At 35.2% G+C, this 19,542-nt stretch overlaps 1 protein-coding gene across 6 annotated transcripts in view; it reads right to left on the bottom strand.

Annotated features, from left to right (window-relative positions):
- The window catches only part of TBC1D32 (TBC1 domain family member 32), a 176,702-nt gene that overhangs the window by 5,169 nt on the left and 151,991 nt on the right, over positions 1–19,542 (bottom strand). For all 6 annotated transcript variants that reach the window (XM_043439071.1, XM_043439072.1, XM_043439073.1 and 3 more), the window contains 2 exons: positions 17,695–17,835; positions 5,773–5,961 (listed from right to left, as the gene is read on the bottom strand). In XM_043439071.1, the coding sequence (XP_043295006.1) occupies positions 5,773–5,961; positions 17,695–17,835 (330 nt within the window). The remainder of the gene's footprint in view (positions 1–5,772; positions 5,962–17,694; positions 17,836–19,542) is intronic.

Below are 19,542 nucleotides of genomic sequence, written 5' to 3'. Positions count from 1 at the left end.
ATCTCATTTCATTCCTCCACAACTCTAAGTAATAGGTATTATTTCATACTCAATTAACATATGAGAAAAATTAGGCATACGGAGGTAAGCAACATGCCCAAACTTACACAGAGTGGCAGAGTTTAACTTGAGGTGGGCTCAAATGATGTAAGGTGAAGGCAAAAAACATAACCGAAAACCACCGTTGAATAACACACTGAACATGTTGCATCTGTTCCTTCAGATGGTGAATTCTTTTTAATACTATAAACACTTCTGCCTTTTAAGAGCTTACTATACAATTAGTTTTTTTTTCTTCCTTCAGTCTGATCTCTATTTCTTGTGCCAACATGTTCGAGTAACCACAGCTGCAAGTAGAAACAACAAAAAAACCCACTTGACAATTTACTGATGGGATGAAATTAATCTGATTTTTACATAATTATAAATTGATTTCTCCCTAATATGCAGGATTTACTTGAAGCATTTTAATTAAGTATTTTGAGTCTTTGCAGCCTAATTTTCACTGGAAGGCAATCTTTTCCCAGCCTGGCATTTCAGTGATGTTTTTCCCCGGGTTGAATTCGTAAACTAAAACTAAGATCACTGCCAGCCTATTAGCATGCAGAAAGCAATGAAATACAGTTAGTCTGCTAAAACAGTGGGTCTTCTTAAATACCATCAAAGTGAGTCTACCTAAACTTGCTTTTGTGTGTGTCTGTGTGTGTGCGGGGGGTGGCGGTGCATGTGAGAGAGAGTAAAAGAGATAGAGATTCATTAAAAAACAAACCAACCCAACTTTAGATTTTCAAGTCTGAGATATTGAGAAAATTAATTTTGTCAGATGATGTTTTTGTTTCTGAAAGCTTGATGCCTACAGATTTTCTGAACTATCATCTGTCACAGAAAAATGTTAGGTCCAAGGGCTAAGATTTTCAGCACACCTTCAGAAGTTGTCTTCTAGCTCAGCAGTAATTTATCCAATGCCACAGTGTGGGAATAATGCACTTAGTTGCTCTATTATCCAACCCACATTTTTGTTGTGTCTAAAAAGATACTGCAAAATACCTTGCTGATAAACTTACACCCATGGCATTCATCTAATCTTTCAGTGGTTTAATCAAATGAGGAAATATAAACAAGTTATTCTGCTTGTTTTTTTTTTAATTAGATGAAACTTAGTTAAGAAATTCCAAGTCATCTTTTTTAATATACTGATCATGAAGAATTATTCAGGGGGTTACCATAAATACAAACACTGAGTCTAGACTCTATTACTTAATTTCAAATCTTGAGCCTAAACCAAAGCGAATACAGAAGAAGTTGGTATTTTCTCTATACTATATGCTTCAGAGAGATTTTTATTCCTAAAGCAATGCTTCTATCATATCTTTTTCTGACAATACATGAAATTAAACAGGGAAAAGAATTTCGTATTTTCAATCTTCTGCAATTATCTCATTTTCTCAAGTTTCTCAGGATAACTGCTAATACTGTAATTGAAAACATGTTTGTGGTTTTTCAATATTTTGGAAACTATTTCAATTGTGTCTAATTATTTGAACTCATTTAGCACAGTTGATGTTTGTTCTATCTATTTTATATAATGATTAATATCCTTTTTATTTTTTTATTTTTCATCTTCACACTAATTTATTCTTAAAAGAACCATAACAGGACTGAAAATTCTGTGCTTTCCCATTGTGTTCTATTAAAAAAAATTTTTTTTCCATTTATTTTTATTAGTTGGAGGCTAATCACTTTACAATATTGTAGTGGTTTTTGCCATACATTGACATGAATCAGCCATGGATTTACATGTGTTCCCCATCCCGATACCCCCTCCTGCCTCCCTCTCCATCCCATCCCTCTGGGTCTTCTCAATGCACCAGCCCTGAGCACTTGTCTCATGCATCCAACCTGGGCTGGTGATCTGTTTGACCCTTGATAGTATACTTGTTTCAATGCTCTTCTCTCAGAACATCCCACCCTTGCCTTCTCCCATAGAGTCTAAAGGTCTGTTCTGTACATCTGTGTCTCTTTTTCTGTTTTGCATATAGGGTTATCGTTACTTTCTTTCTAAATTCCATATATATGTGTTAGTATGCTGTAATGTTCTTTATCTTTCTGGCTTACTTCACTCTGTATAATGGGCTCCAGTTTCATCCATCTCATTAGAACTGATTCAAATGAATTCTTCTTAATGGCTGAGTAGTATTCCATGGTGTATATGTACCACAGCTTCCTTATCCATTCGTCTGCTGATGGGCATCTAGGTTGCTTCCATGTCCTGGCTATTATAAACAGTGCTGCGATGAACATTGGGGTGCATGTGTCTCTTTCAGATCTGGTTTCCTCAGTGTGTATGCCCAGGAGTGGGATTGCTGGGTCATATGGCAGTTCTATTTCCAGTTTTTTAAGGAATCTCCACACTGTTCTCCATAATGGCTGTACTAGTTTGCATTCCCACCAACAGTGTAAGAGGGTTCCCTTCTCTCCACACCCTCTCCTGCATTTATTTCTTGTAGACTTTTGGATAGCAGCCATTCTGACTGGCGTGTAATGGTACCTCATTGAGGTTTTTGATTTGCATTTCTCTGATAATGAGCGATGTTGAGCATCTTTTCATGTGTTTGTTAGCCATCTGTATGTTTTCTTTGGAGAAATGTCTGTTTAGATCTTTGGCCCATTTTCTGATTGGGTCATTTATTTTTCTGGAATTGAGCTTCAGGAGTTGCTTGTATATTTTTGAGATTAATCCTTTGTTTCTTTATTTGCTATTATTTTCTCCCATTCTGAAGGCTGTCTTTTCACCTTGCTTATAGTTTCCTTTGTTGTGCAAAAGCTTTTAAGTTTCATTAGGTCTCATTTGTTTATTTTTGCTTTTAAAAATAGCTTTGTTACAAAAGTAGGGGCTCATTCTTCAAAAATTTTAAAAAAAAGAGCCCTCATAAATACATACAATAAACAGTAAAAGTCCCCTGAACTACTCTACGTCCTCTTTCCTCTCAGAAACAGTCATTACTAAATATTTAGAGTCAGGGAATAACATGTAATCTATGTAAGAATATCATTATGGCTGTGGTATGTAGTTATATTGAAAATTATTGATATGTTTTTTTTCCCCTTTGTACAAGTCTGAGCTTTTGGATCAGAAAGTGTAAAACATAATTTCAAACGTTTAATCCCCATAACAACAGTTTAATGAGGACTCTTAAAGTATTTCTGACTTGGTGGATTTTCTGAGGAAAGGAAGAATAAAATCACTTCCTTAATACAAATTTCATTATTGATTAATACGTGAATAACTGAAAAATAGTGTACATATGTTTACATACTTTTCAAAGAAGACATTTTAACTGGGCTTAATGGAGTAGTTAAAGGGGTATGTAAATGTATACTTAATAGAGTACACTGGAATTTATCTCACAAGAAAAATAACTGCTCATCAAAAGCGATCAACGACCCCAAGATCTACTTGCTGGAAATAAAAAATAACATGAAGTCACGGTATTAGAAAGGCATTTTTCCTAATACCTCAGATGAACGCAAACAGTAGGAGTAAGAAGTAAGGTTAGCTCCAGGACAACTGCTTAAATTAATTCTTTGCCAACATGCTCTTACTTTGGATTTAAACCAATTCAATTAAAATTTTAGTAATTTAAGTAGGACTTAGCAAAGATAATCTTTTATCTTTAAAAAACCCTCATTTTAAAATTCTTTAGTTTTAAATTGAAAGCATTATGCCTAGAGCATAACAGAGTTTGGGAAATATTTAAAGAGGTCACCACTTGTAAACTCTATTATTTTTCCTGGCAGTAATCAGGAAGAGACGAGACTGCAATAATCACCAGCATCTATCAGGTTTAAAGATGATGCAATATATGGACAACCCTCTGGTGGAAAGGAAGGTGTTTAGTAAGTTTTGTTATTCAATGTGAATAAAATTAAGGCCATTAATTTCTCCTTTTATATTTATTAACATGCTTTGTTTACTCTAACAAGTATTTATTGAGCACCTGCTATGTACCAGGTGCTGTTCAAAGCACTGAAAAATACACTAGTAACTGAGATAGACAAAATCACAATCCTTGTGGAGCTTATACATTATACTGGGGAAGACTGACAAAAATATATTTAAAATAATTTCAGTCAGTGACAAACACTATAAAAGAAACTAAAGTAGGATACGAGATTAGATAATTATAGGTTAGGAGGCATTCAAATGTAAGTATTTCGGGAAATTTTAGGCCCTGAAATCCCTTTAACTGATGACTGCAACTAATGAAAATGCCCCTTAGTGAAAAGGAACCCACATTTTGTCCTCAATATAATTCTCATTTACGTAACCATCCCTGTTCTCCAAATTACCCTTTACAGATAATTTTTTTCTTTTTCTACCGAACTTTTCCTTCTGCTTGTATGACTATTGTGTTATACTTTATTTCATTAAGAATGTTTCTAAGATCATAATTCTACAATACATGTAGGAAGCTTGAGACCTTTTGGATTTAGTATTTATGAAATAAGAATGATTGACAGTTTATCAATCTTAAATAATCAATGACATTTACTTACAAAAGACATCATCAAATGACAAGTGAATCAGAAAGAGAATGATAAATACCATATTCTAATGCATATATACGGAATCTAGAAAAATGGTACTGAAAAATTTATTTACAGGGCAACAATGGAGAAAGAGACAAAGAGAATAGACTTATGGACATGGGGAGAGGGGAGGAGAGGGTGGGATGTATGGAAAGAGTAACAAGGAAATTTGCACTACGATATGTAAAATAGATAGCCAATGAGAATCTGCTGTATGTCTCAGGAAACTGAAACCGGCTCTGTGTCAGCCTGGAGGGGTGGGATGGGGAAGGAGATGGGAGGGAGGCTCAAAAGGGAGGGGATACATATATTCCTATGGCTGATTCATGTTGAGGTCTGACAGAAAATAGCAAAAATAAGAAAAATAACTGAAAAATATCTAACAATAAATAATAAAAATAAAATTAATTCACATGGAAATTATTTGTCCACCCAGAAAAAAGCTACATATGACAAATGTTGGTTCTGGGGTAAGTGTATACATGCATGCGTATGTATCTGAGGGTATCAGGGGGAGGGAAATATACTTTAAATTCAAGGAAATATTTCAACTTAAAACAAAGTTGAATTTACAGCAAGAATCACACATAGGGAGGTATTTATATATCTTATATTCTCTAAAGTCCAGAGTTTCAAAAGTCACATTATTGTGAAAAAGAAAGCTATTAGATCTTGCTTTAAAATATTAACTTCTGTACTTCTATATAATAATGACTTTAAAAATAGTGTTATGATAGATTCTTTCATGGAAACCTTTCAAAAAATATTTCAAAGTTTAGAAAAATAGAGTATGAAGGTATAAGAAATTACATTTTTTTTAAAGTTTCAAAGCTGTGTATTAATACATAGTAACTTGACTTTTATTAGCTAAACAAGATACAGGAGTATAAAAAAAAAAGGCCTTTAGGCACAGCATACTGGTTAAAAGCAAAATTTTGTAGCCAGACAGCTTAACTTCATATCCCAGCCCCATCACAGTTTAGCAGCATTCACCAGCAGTAAAATCTTAGGCAATGTACTTAACACCTGTTTCCTCATATCTAAAGTAAAGATAATAATACCTACCTCTCAATGTTGTTTTTAGGATTGAATGAGCATATAGAAAAATATCTGGCACTAGGCACCCCATCAAAGTTGATAACTTTCAACCAACAGTTTTCCTCTAGAAATAAAGTCACTCACTTTTAGGAAAACCTGCAGATCTTGAGTCTGAGTGTGCTGTAGAATGTCTTGCTGAAGATGTTTGAATATAGCTATACAGATATACACTTGATAATCTGGACCAAGGAAAACACAGGTAGCAATGTAATGGCAGATTTCTACCCAATCTAAATAATTCCAAAAACACTGAGTTATCCATTGCAGGCAAATCTAGGAAAAAAAAGAAAAAGTTAGTTTATCAGAAAACTGATATAGCCATATTTGACTTTTAAAAAGCAGTACTCAGTAACTCACATAAAACCATTCAATCAAAATAGACTACAAGAAGCCTAATAAGGATATAAGGATGCCTCACCTACTTGCCTAATGTGTGAGAAAACTCTAATGGCCTTGGGACTCAGGACTTAGGGGTTAACTGATGGTGTTCATACTGTTCCTATGCTATTTGTAAATGCCTTCTTGATTCATATTGTCCTTCTCTTACCTATAACACCAGTCTGCTCTCCTCAGATAACAAATGCTGAGACTATTTTAATTCAGAGATGGGAGCATCTTCTATCCTACCTAGAATCACAGATGTATAATTATGCAGATGACAGATTGCTAAATGTTACATTAATGCAAATGGACTCTTGCTGAATAATAAAACAATTTAAATCAACCAGAATTATATAACATAGAAACTGAGAGCTAATGTACAGAATTCAAAAATGAGACTTTTTACAAAAATCATTTGTTACTTTCTGAAAAACATTTTTCAGATTATAAAAGCAAAACATGCAAACTAAAAAACAAAATATTTAAAAATGATACAGTGATTAACATTGCTAATGTTTTGGTACATTAATGTTATGGGTGGAATTGTGTCTCTCCCCTCAAAATAAGTCAAAGTCCTAACTCCCAGGATCTATGAATGTGACATTATTTGAAAACAGAGTCTTTACAGAGGCAGTCAAGTAAAATGAGGTCATTAGGCTGAGCCTTATTCCAACATGACTTATATCAAAGAAACTGAAAATGTGAACACACAGCGGGAAGGCCCTGAAAAGACACATGGAGACTCTCACATGAAGACAGAAGATTGGAGTGATGTATCTATAAGCTAAGAAATATCAATGGCTACCAGAAGAGAGGAAAGAGGCATCAAACAGTTCTTTCTCAGTGCTGTCTAAGGGAACACAGCCCTGCCAACACTTTTATCCTCTCAAACTGTGAGATGATAAATTGCTCTTGTTTTAAGCTACTGAGTTCGTGGTACTTTGATATGACAGTCCTGGGAAACTGAGACAATTACTTTCAAATATTTTAATTTTCATTTATGATTTAAAAATTACCACTGAGGAGAATTTTCTTTTATTTAACCTCTCTTCACTACAGTTTTGATTTTTAGGGGTAAGGAGCAAGGAATGGGAACAAATATAGTGTCATATCTCAATCTGTCATACAAAGATAAAGAAGACACACAAATTTTCCTTTTTTGTTCTATTGTTTGGACCTTTAAAAAATACATTCTCCAATAGTTTCTAAAATTTCATTTTATATCCCTGACTCAATTTGGGGGGAATGATGATTCTGCTTTTAACTGCCTTTAACATGGGTATTAGTTTGATAAGGTTGTCATAACATGGTAACACACTGGGTGACTTAACAGAAATTGATCGTCTAATAATTCTGGAGAAGTCCAGGATCAAAGTACTGGCAGGGTTGGTTTCTTCTGAGGCCTCACTTCTTGGCTTGTAAATGGCCATCTTCTCCCTACATTTTCACATTTCATTTCACAGAGGTCTTCCCTCTGTCTGTCTGGTATCCATATAACTTCCTGTAAGGATAATGGTAATATTGGATTCAGACCCACCCTAATGACCTCTGTGCTGTGCTTAGTCACTTAGTAGTGTCTGACTCTGTAACCCCATGGACTGTAGCTTGCCACTGTTCTCTGTCCATGGGGATTCTCCAGGCAAAGATACTGGAGTGGGTGGCCATGCCCTCATCCAGGGGATCTTCCTGATCCAGGGACTGAAGCAGGTCTCCCTCATTGCAGGCAGATTCTTTACTGACTGAGCCATCAGGGAAGCCCATTTTAATGACCTCATAATTAAGTTCAATGACCTCATTGTAACTTAATAACCCCTTTAAAGCTTCCCAGGTGGCACTAGTAGTAAAGAATCCGCCTGCCAATGCAGGAGACGTAAGAGACATGGGTTCAATCCCTGGGTTGGGAAGATCCCCTGGAGAAGGGCATGGCAACCCACTCCAGTATTTTTGCCTGCAGAATCCCACAGATAGAAGTGCCTGGCAGGCTACAGCCCATGGGATCGCAAAGAGTCGGACACGACTGAAGTAACTTAGCACACACACACCGCTTTAAAGACTCTATATCCAAATATAGCCTCATTCTGAGGTACTGAGGCTTAGAATTTCAACATATGATTTTTTTTTTTTTTTTTTGCAGGGAGGATACTGTGGTTTTTTCAGTAGTCATGTACAAATGTGAGAGTTGGACCATAAGGAAAGCTGAGTGCCTCAGAACTGATGCTTTCGAATTGTGGTGCTGGAGAAGACACTTGTGAGTCCCTTGGACCACAAGGAGATCTAACCTGTCAGGAAATCAATCCTGAATATTCACTGGAAGGACTGATGCTGAGCAGAAGTTCCAATACTTTGGCCACCTGATGCAAAGAGCTGATTCACTGGAAAAGACCCTGATGCTGAGAAAGACTGAAGGCAAAAGGAGAAGGGGGCAACAGAGGGTGAGGCAGTTAGATAGCATCACCGGCTCAATGGACATGAATTTGGACAGGCTGTGGGAGACAGCGGAGGACAGAGGAGCCTGGCATGCTGCAGTCCATGGGGTGGTGAAGAGTCAGACATGACTTAGTGACTGAACAACAAATCAGCCCATATCAGATATTACATTTTCGTTTTCCATTCATCATTACTCAAGTCAACCATTAACATATTAACTTCAGCTATTACAGGCATATCTTTTTTTTTCTCATCTTCCGGTCATATTTCTTATTATTGATAATGCTGACTATATATAACCAAGTATTTTTTTTAACTGTAATTCTGTTCTCAGGATCAGAATTTTCTTTACAAATATGTTCCCTTCTATTATGCACCAAAATATTTTTATAGGGCCATGGGTTAACTCAATATTGAATTTGAATATATACATGAACATTCAATATTTGTCAATGGACAGGATATATTTAATTTATTTTGGTCCTAACTTTAAATTTCATTTCGTAGCAAAAGGATTCTTCTCCTAAATCTCGACCTGGAGGGCAGGTTGGCATGCAAAGTTAATTACCAAACTTCCACTGCCCAATCAAGTATCGACACAGTGTGGCTCTAATGCACTGGGGAGGAAGTAACCCTTGCTTGTACTTGACTAGATGGGTTGAAGCAGTCAGTGGATCTTTGATTAGAAGCAAAACTTTTAATTCCCAAATGCACTGCTGCCAGGGTTCTGTCCATACTTTGTTACAGCTATAAATACTAGTCAACCAAGGACCATGCTTTGTTAATGAAAATGAAAGACTCTAGATGAATGAATAAGAGAAACAATTGAAGAATGAAAATTAATGCAAATGATCTGGGCAGCCAGAGAAATCAGTTCCCATTCAGCTGTAGCTTCATGGGTGACCAGCAAGTCAATAATGATGAAGGGATAACAGTTCCCATCTTCTTTCTAGTTGGTCTGACTATTCTACAGGTTGAAATGTGTGAAACTGCTGACCACTGACTCATTTTGACCTTTAAACCTACCAATTTTATGATTCAAAGACATCTGAAGTCAAAATACTTATTCATAAAGCTTTATCCATAATGGTTAAAAGAAAGCTGTCCCCAAATCTGTAATTATTTACTTATTATACATGGTTTCTAAAGCAACTGCAATTTTCTGGGATTTACACAACATTCAAGCACTATTTTCTATGTTTTTTTTTTTTTTTTCCCCATTAAACAGAGAATGTGCATGTGTGCTGAGTCACTTCAGTTGCAGCCGACTCTTTGCAACCCTATGGACAGTAACCTGTCAGGTTCCTCTGTCCATGGGATTTTTCAGGCAAGTATACTGGAGTGAGTTGCCATGCCCTCCTCCAGGGGATCTTCCTGACCCAGGGATTGAACAAGCAGCTCTTACATCTCCTGAACTGGTAGGCAGGTTCTTTACTTGCACCATTTGGAAAGCCTCAAATGGAGAATAATCCCAGCCTTTTCAACATGTGGGAAATTTAAGAGAGGGAAAATGAAAGATTATAATTGAAAGCATTTTGAAAATATATCAAGTGCTATGTAAATGTTATTCTATAACAAAGATGTTTATTATTCATTTAACAAACACTTATGCACCTAATATACAACAAGCATTATTATAATTCTTAAGTGAACAAAAGACATTTAGTCCCTGTTCTCACATAACTTGCACTTAAAGAGGAGACATACTCCTTTTAAATATATGAGCTTCTTCATTTGGCAGAAATTATACCAGCTACTGCTATTACATGAGCAAAATATTCCAGAATTATTCAATTGTAACAGAATTCAAAACACTATATCCCTGGAAGAATACTTAACTATGAGTTATGTCTTTTAAACCTTAAGCAAATAGCTTCTCTATTTTTATAAGATGAAATGATCTATACATTAGCTGACAGTCCAGGGTTCTAACAGGACAAAAGAAATAATATGTCTCCAAACAGACATGATGAACTCTTTTCTTTAACACTTTTATTATGGAATTATTCCAAATACACATAATAGGAAGAAAGCATTATATAAACCTGAGCCATCACAGTTTCAAAACTTGGATTGATTGACATGTCTCTGAAGCCCATTTTCCTCTACAGGTTTCCCTTCTTAAGGCTTTTAAGATAAAACACATTATAAATTGCTATTTATTATATTTGTGCTTGCATTAAAACAAACTGAAGATCTGAGTTATCAATGGTATCAATTTTTTGTTTCATTTACTGAACAAGACAAAAATAAGAATCCAGAATAATAATGCCAGCACTACCATAAGCAACATGAATACTTAAAACAGTAATATTTCTGTTGTTTTCTTTGTCATTTAGACAACATATCACTTGGCATGTACAGTCAAATGCCTGTGTTTTAAAGTGCCTTAAAAAAAATTTAAGTGCCTTTCAGGGTGTGGAGAAAAAGAAACCCTCCTATACTGTTGGTGGGAATGTAAATTGGTGCAGATACTCTGGAGAACAGTATAGAGGTTCTGTAAAAACTAAAAACAGAGTTACCATATGATCTAGCAATCCTACTCTTGTGCATATATGTGATGAAACCTCTAATTCAAAAAGACACATGCACCTCAATGATCACTGCAGCACTGTTTACAATAGTCAAGACATGGAAGCATCCTAAGTGTCTATCTAGAGATGAATAGATAAAGATGATGTGGTATATATATACACAATACAATATCAGTCATAAAAAAAGAATGAAATAATGCTATTTGCAGCACATGGTTGGACCTAGAGATTATCATACTAAGGGAATTCAGAGAAAGACAACCATCATATGATATCACTTATATGTGGAATCTAAAAAAATGATATAAATGAAATTATTTACATAACAGAGAGTCAGACATAGAAAACAAACTTTCTCTGGTTACCAGAGGACACAATAAGGGTGTGTGGGAGATAAATTAGGAGTGTGGGATTAACATATAAACACTACTATATATAAAATAGATAAATAACAAGGACCTACTAGAGAGGACACGAAACTATATTCAATGCCTTGTAATAACCTATAATGGAAAAGATTCAGAAAATAACATACGTATGCATAACTGAATCACTTTGACATACATCTGAAATTAACACATTGAAAATTTACTATACTTTGAAAATGGTTAAATAATTAAAGTGTTTCTTACAAGGTTATATTGTCAAGTAGGTACTGTTCAGTCAGTCAGTCAGTTCAGTCGCTCAGTCGGGTCCGACTCTTTGCGACCCCATGAATTGCAGCACACCAGGCCTCCCTGTCCATCACAAACTCCCGGAGTTTACTCAAACTCATGTCCATCGAGTCGGTGATGCCATCCAGCCATCTCATCCTCTGTCGTCCCCTTCTCTTTCTGCCCCCAGTCCCTCCCAGCATCAGGGTCTTTTCCAATGAGTCAACTCTTCGCGTGAGGTGGCCAAAGTATTGGAGTTTCAGCTTTAGCATCAGTCCTTCCAATGAACACCCAGGACTTATCTCCTTCAGGTACTGTCAGGGTCATTTAATTATATGTATTTATAGTATGATATGAACTATTTAAATGACCCCAAAGTAAGGTATATTTCCTAACTCTTCAGCTCATTCCTTACTTATCCCTATAAGCAATCACTTAACAAAATATGATACATCCTTTCATTTTTTAATACAAGCACACTTGAACTTGTATTTATATTCCCACCCTTTCCCATGTAAATAGTAACATACTAAACACTTTTTTGTTTTTGGTCTCCACCTTTTTCTCTCTTAACAAAAGATCCTGAGTATCACTCCATGGCAATATACAGAGGTATTTCTTATTCAGTTTTATAACTGCATAGTATTACCCTGTAGATAAACCACAACTAACTCAACAAGTCCCTATTTACAGACACGTGTATTATTCCTAGTCTTTTGATAGTTACTGTTGTTGTTTAGCTGTTAAGTCATGTCTGACTCTTTTGCAACTCCATAGACTGTAGCCCGTCAAGCTCCTTTGTCCATGGGATTTCCCAGGCAAGAACACTGGAGTGGATTGCCATTTCTTTCTCCATGGAATCCTCCCGATTCAGGTATTGAACACGTGTCTCCTGCATTGACAGGCGGATTCTTTACCACTGAGCCACCAGGGAAGTCCCAATCTTTATACTATATGCTCTTATATGCTATAAAACATATTTGTACACATGCATTTTCAAAATTTTTGTCAGTGGATCTCTGGGATAGATTTCTATAAATGAGATGGCTGAATGAAAGGGTAAATGTATGTGTGCTTCTGCTAGAAAGTGCAAAATTCCCTCATATAAGCCTCAAAAATATACTATTAATAAAATTGCTATTAGCAATTAATGGAATAGATGACAAAGAAAGTAAAATAAACTAATTATGTTTTTATGGTAAACCAATATTCCTTACACTTAATTATATCTGAAACATTTAAACGACTTTTTGATCCACTAACACATTCACTTTAGGATAAAAAGGGAGGAAAATTCCTTACATAATATGTATCAAAATGTACCATAGCCTTCCTAGAAAAGTTTGCTCCTTGGGCTTATGCCAAAGGACGCAGACTTCTCTGATAGCTCAGTTGGTAAAGAACCCACCTGCAATGCAGGAGACCCTGGTTTGATTCCTGGGTCGGGAAGATCCGGTAAAGAAGGGATAGGCTACCCACTACAGTATTCTTGGGCTTCCCTTGTGGCTCAGCTGGTAAAGAATCTGCCCTGTGGGAAACCTGGGTTCGATCCCTGGGTTGGGAAGATTGCTTGGAGAAGGGAAAGGCTACCCACTCCAGTATTCTGGCCTGGAGGATTCCATGGACTGTATAGTCCATGGGGTTGCAAAGAACTGGAAACAACTGAAAGACTCACTTTCATGACAAAGGACATATGATGCAACACTGATAAAAACATCATTATTGTATCTAAGGTAAATTATTTTCAGTAAATTTACCTAAGGTAAATTTATTGTACCTAAGGTAAATAAAACATCATTATTGTACCTAAGGTAAATGTATCTAGATACAAAACAATCTTCAAAAAATGTACTTAATTCTTTAGTAAAAACATTAGTTAGAACAATTACTTAAGAATACCTGATTAAGTCAAAATAGGTATGCCCTAAATGATTAAGTTTTATGATACAAAGACACTATTTTTAACAACTATTTTGGCATTATTTTATCTATTTATCATAGAAAGAATGTTAGTAAAGTAAGATGTGGTTTCAAGTGAAGTCTTTGCTATCAGGGTTATATCAGTAAGTCAATTCACTCACTTCACTTATCCTGAATTTCCCTGAATTTCTCCATCTGTCAAATGAAGTTAAAATTTTAAATGAAATAACATCTGAAAACACACTTTTATACTGTAAAGCACTGATATAAATAAAAAAGTATATTTATTGCACTTCTAGACAAGACACTATGTCGAGATACTTAAAAGACTTGAAGATATATCAGGCATACATATCTTTAACAAACTTCAACTAGTAAGAAAGAGGTAAACACACAAATAATGATTCCACAAAGCAAAAGATATATTTCTACTAGAAGAGTAACACAGAAACTGCATACAATTCAAAGCAGAATCATCTACTTGTGAGTGATCCTAAAAGTTTCCATTTGGACAGATATCAAAGATAAATAGACAAGTAAAGATGGGGCACAAAGAGGGAGAAGGTATCATTTCAAATAGCAACATCAACAACATAAAGAAAGGGAAAGCTTGGGGACATGCACATACAAGGGGCATCCTAGTCTTGAAATCTTGCTTTACATTTGTATACTTTCCATTTTCAAAAGGCACTGTCACAAAATATGAAACAATAGTTTTCTTTAATCCTGCTTTCATGGAGGGGGGGAAAGCAGCAATGAGAAGAATCAAGAGATTTTTCTGGAGTATATTTGGAGGATTATCCATGTTAGCTCACTTGCTGACACAATATAGTACAATAATGATATGCAAAATGATGACTCCAAGGAATTACAAAAGTTAAGTCATTAAAGATATGGGGTTTAGGAGAGGAAAATTACTAAAATACAATAAAGCTTTTTCTTTTAAATTAAAGAATAAAATTCAACATTTTCATTAGAATATGTGATTTTCTGTTCATTTTAAAAGTATATTTTCATTTTGATTTTCCTTCTGATCTCAAATGCTAATCAACAAATATGTATTTCTAACTACATTTAATTTTTTGTATTCTAGTTACTTATTATTTTTAGTCTAGAGATCTGTATATTCTATTTAGCAATCTGCTCACAAATTCTTTCATTAATCAACCAATCCCTTAATGTCTATAAGTATGCAATTTTAAAGAGCATGGCTCCTAATTAGATCAGAATGAGTAAACTTTGAAATACAAAATTTGTATCTAAATAATTACTTAACTGCATATACCAAGTTATTTAAATGTTGTTTTCATATTTCATAATTAGCAATAAAATGGTGAATAATAACAAAGCAATGATACATACTTCTTAAGACGCACAATGATTAGCTCACATAAGGAGCCATAGAAAGGCATTTTTACATTAGATAATTTAAGAAATATAATAACATTACTACTCAGAAATAATGCAATAGTTTTTTATTAGGTAAATCTACAGATATGCAGCTTCAAATTGATAAAAGCATATCAAATTGTTAAAGAAAAGCCAAAATGATAAAGAGGTACCAAGCTGATATTGTGGGGTTTTGGGTACTGAAAGTTTTCCCCACAGTTTTTGGTCATCCATTCTTAAATGTTTGGTGCAGATGGTAAAGAATCTGTCTGCAATGCAGGAGACCTGGGTTCAGTCCCTGGGTTGGGAAGATCCCCTGTAGAAGGGAGTGGCAACCCACTCCAGTATTCTCCTCTGGAAAATCCCATGGACAGAGGAGCCTGGCGGGCTACAGTCCACGGGGTCCAAAGAGTCAGATACAACTGACTGACTGAGTACAGCACATAATCTAGAATGACAAAAGGAACTCTCCTTGGCTTTGTTAGGCAGTTAGAATAGGAAACAGGAGTCCAGAATGGCGGTGGCTAAAAGACAAGGAAGAGAAAAGCCTGCGAAAGTAGAACAAAAGAAGGTCCGAGGACCAGAGTGAGGACCTCAGGTAGAACAAACAACACTCCTGGCTAGCCCAATTTACATAGGGCAGGCCCAAGGGGAGGAAAAAACATATAAAAAGAGGAGCCAAAGCAGGCTCTCTCTCCCCACCCCGCCTCTTTTCGCGTCTTTGGGTCAACGTGCCCTCACACCTTGAAGATGGATTTTCCTGCTAATATCTAAATAAAATAGAGCTGTAACACTGAGCTGTAACACTGATTTGTCTAAGAGCTATAACACAGTCTGTTCGAGACCTGAGAGCTGTGACACGTTGAGGGCTTTAATGTCCATCACTACAAATCTTTGTTGTGACGAGACAGAACCAAGGAGCATATGCTCGCCTGACAGCTTGAATTATTAAAATATATATATATATATACACACACACACACACACACACACACATATATATACAAAAAGAAAGGATTGTTGAACTTATTGTAACTAATTCCAAGCAGAATTAAACATTTTGTGATTCAAAATTCTCAGAAGAGTTTTAGGTAAAAATATAGTAAGAGCCAGAATTGGTTAAGAAAGAACTGGCCTTTCCACTACATGCAATTCCTTTGTTATATTTAAACTTCTTATTAAACTTCAGGAAATTTAAAATTCAACAGGCAGAGTAACCTGATACAAGTAAATGTAATAAATGACATAAGGTCTCTTCAAAGTAAGTATAAAAGCATATATCATAATGTGAAGAATAATGTGATATGAATGTAATTTTTTTCAAAGTATCTATATTTTAACATAAAAATCTAAATTTCAAATTCAAATGCCCACTTTGACCTGAGAAAAATCTCCTTAAAGTGCACATAAGAGGAACCAATAGGTAGAAATAGCTAAATTGACTTTTTTAGGAGAGCATTAGGAAGTAAATAATAGGTTTATTTACTCTTACCCCATATTAAGATGCAATAATAAAGTTCAATAAGCAAAACAGAATAGTAAATACAAATATAATAATAAACAAGTAGATAGGTCAAATTACAAAATAAGTAAAAAATTATTTCTCAAGAACTGAAGGGATTTGGATAGTGGAGGTTACTTTTAAAGGATATTTACAACTCAATAGAAGTCCACTAAGACAGATGGGCAATGAATAAAAAGATACAACTAGTTAACAAAGCTGTGGAATTATAATCAACCTTATTAATGTTCAAAAAAGCCTCAAACCCTGCAAATTTTAAAAATTTAGCAATTAGTTTTGAAAAACCCAAGTACCCAGTCCTGGAGAACAGACACTCTCTTAATTTCTATTAGGAGAAAACAAAATCAAAGCAACTTAGTATGTATCAAGATCCTTAAAAGTGTTCATATCTTTTGATTAAGTATCTACCTTCTGGGACTCTGACCTACAGATTCAATTCTAAAAACAAAAGAAAGATTTAAGTTTTAATTAAATTTTAGCCTGATAACATAGTAAGGAAGCAATCCACACTCTACCACTGAAAGACTGACTAAGCACAGGAGGGAGACATCTTTGGGTACTGCAAATAACCACATGCTCAATTCCAGGCCCTCAAGACATCATTGAACCTTCCCAGACTCCAAAAGAGAGCTTACTGTTAGATAAAATACAATATCTCACACATCAGATACTCAGTGGTGGTAAGAATTCTTGCCCTCAGTTAGTCTACTTAATCCTTGCAGAAGCCTTATGAAGAAGACACTATCATCTCCATTAAAAAGTCTACATGTCATAGATTTCCAGAATGTTTATGTCTTGAATAGCTGAAACAGAACTCAAAATCTGTGAATGCCAGAGATCTACTATAACGGAAATGTGTATCCTGCAAGGCCTAGGGGAAAAAGCCAGCTTAAAGATTTAAACACATATAGACATATAACTTGGCGAAGGAAATGGCAACCCACTCCAGTGTTCTTGCCTGGAGAATCCCAGGGACGGTGCAGCCTGGTGGGCTGCCATCTATGGAGTCGCACAAAGTTGGACACGACTGAAGTGACTTAGCAGCAGCAGCTGACATATAACTATTTACAAAATTATGTGATTAATTTTAATGTATTTCCTGTATTTGATGATAATATAATTTTCTTTGCAAAGACACTGAGATCTGGGAGTTGAAGAAATACTATTTTCCATGAATTACCTGTGATGGTGCAAAACCAGACATGTGAAAAGCTGAAAATACAAGTGGCACCTCCGCTTTCAGTAGCATTTCAACATAGTGAGTGCTGCAAAAATACACTGGATGAATGCCAGATTCTATAGTGTCAACAGGTAGGTACCTCTGCATGAAACAGAAAAACCGAGAATTAATGAATATGCAGTCAATTTAAAAACAAACTCATCTAAATTTATGCTTTAAATTACTACTTCAAAATTAACATGGTGGCATAACAACCTACTGCAAATTTTATGGAAATTAAAAAATTAGAACGTTAAACACCACAGATTCTCAATAAAGGCAGTATGATATACTTTCCTTCTGAGAAAATGAATACAATTAGCACTTTGTAATTTTGACAAATTGAATCTCTATGGAATAATGGAGATGGGTATTACATGAAACAATAAATATATAAATAAGTACATGAGTAATATATGCTTTACATTTTAATTCTAAGCATATTTCAATATATGTATATTGTCCTTGGCTTTAGTCAATGACTCTAAAACATCAAAAGAGCTTATTTAGTTTGTCAGCTATTCGCCTAATCGGCTTTTTCTAAGCTAATGTTAAATAACCCAAAGACTTTATTTTTGGGGGCTCCAAAATCACTGCAGATGGTGATTGCAGCCATGAAAGTAAAAGACACTTACTCCTTGGAAGGAAAGTTATGACCAACCTGGACAGCATATTAAAAAGCAGAGACATTACTTTGCCAACAAAGGTCCATCTAGTCAAGGCTATGGTTTTTCCAGTGGTCATGTATGGATGTGAGAGTTGGACTGTGAAGAAAGCTGAGCACCGAAGAATTGATGCTTTTGAACTGTGGTGTTGGAGAAGACTCTTGAGAGTCCCTTGCACTGCAAGGAGATCCAAACAGTCCATCCTAAAGGAAATCAGTCCTGAATGTTCACTGGAAGAACTCATGCTGAAGCTGAAACTCCAGTACTTTGTCCACTTGATCTGAAGAACTGACTCATTAGAAAAGACACTGATGCTGGGAAACATTAAAGGTGGGAGGAGAAGGGGACAACAGAGGATGAGATGGCTGGATGGCATCACCGACTCCATGGACATGAGTTTCAGTAAACTCTGGGAGTTGGTGATGGACAGGGAGGCCTGGCGTGCTGTGATTCATGGGGTTGCTAAGAGTCGGATACGACTGAGCAACTGAACTGAACTGAACTAAAACCTGAGTTACAAATAATTGAAACTGAGAAATCCATAAGAAATTCATCTCTAAAACTTGGTGCATCCTCATAAATGAATTCAAGCTATCCTATCTATCTACATATATATATATAATTTATTTCATGTATTTTATATGTATATATATATGTATAGATACAGACACACATATATTTACAAATGCATTTTTCAGCAATTTCTTGATAAAGTAGATTATTTCAATTTAGTTCTTGGGTACAATTTATCATCATGAATGCTGTATGTTTTAATGTTACTGTAAACTCAACATCTAACCACAATACATTTTTTAAAGAAGAACAAACTTGAAGATGTAATTTTGAGTTAAGAAAAATTATTTGACTAGCAATTATATCCCATAGACTGATAAAAAATTTGATACTCAATTTGGATCTGCTCTCATAATGAATAATAAAACATGAAAACTACTGATAAATCACTGATCTCAGAAATTTTCATATATAACTCAAATTTAAATTTACCTTTGTATATTTATTGGGCAGCTCAAACTTTTATTAATAAAAGAAAGTTAATACTTTAAAATCAAAACAAATTGAGCTCACATGTAACAATTACATGAGTTAAAATGAGAATTTTTGCAAATTTCATTGCTAAACTGTT

This window comes from Cervus canadensis, chromosome 20, assembly GCF_019320065.1.
Source record: "Cervus canadensis isolate Bull #8, Minnesota chromosome 20, ASM1932006v1, whole genome shotgun sequence".
Classification (NCBI taxonomy): Eukaryota; Metazoa; Chordata; class Mammalia; order Artiodactyla; family Cervidae; genus Cervus; species Cervus canadensis.
This window is presented reverse-complemented; position numbering and strand designations above follow the sequence as displayed.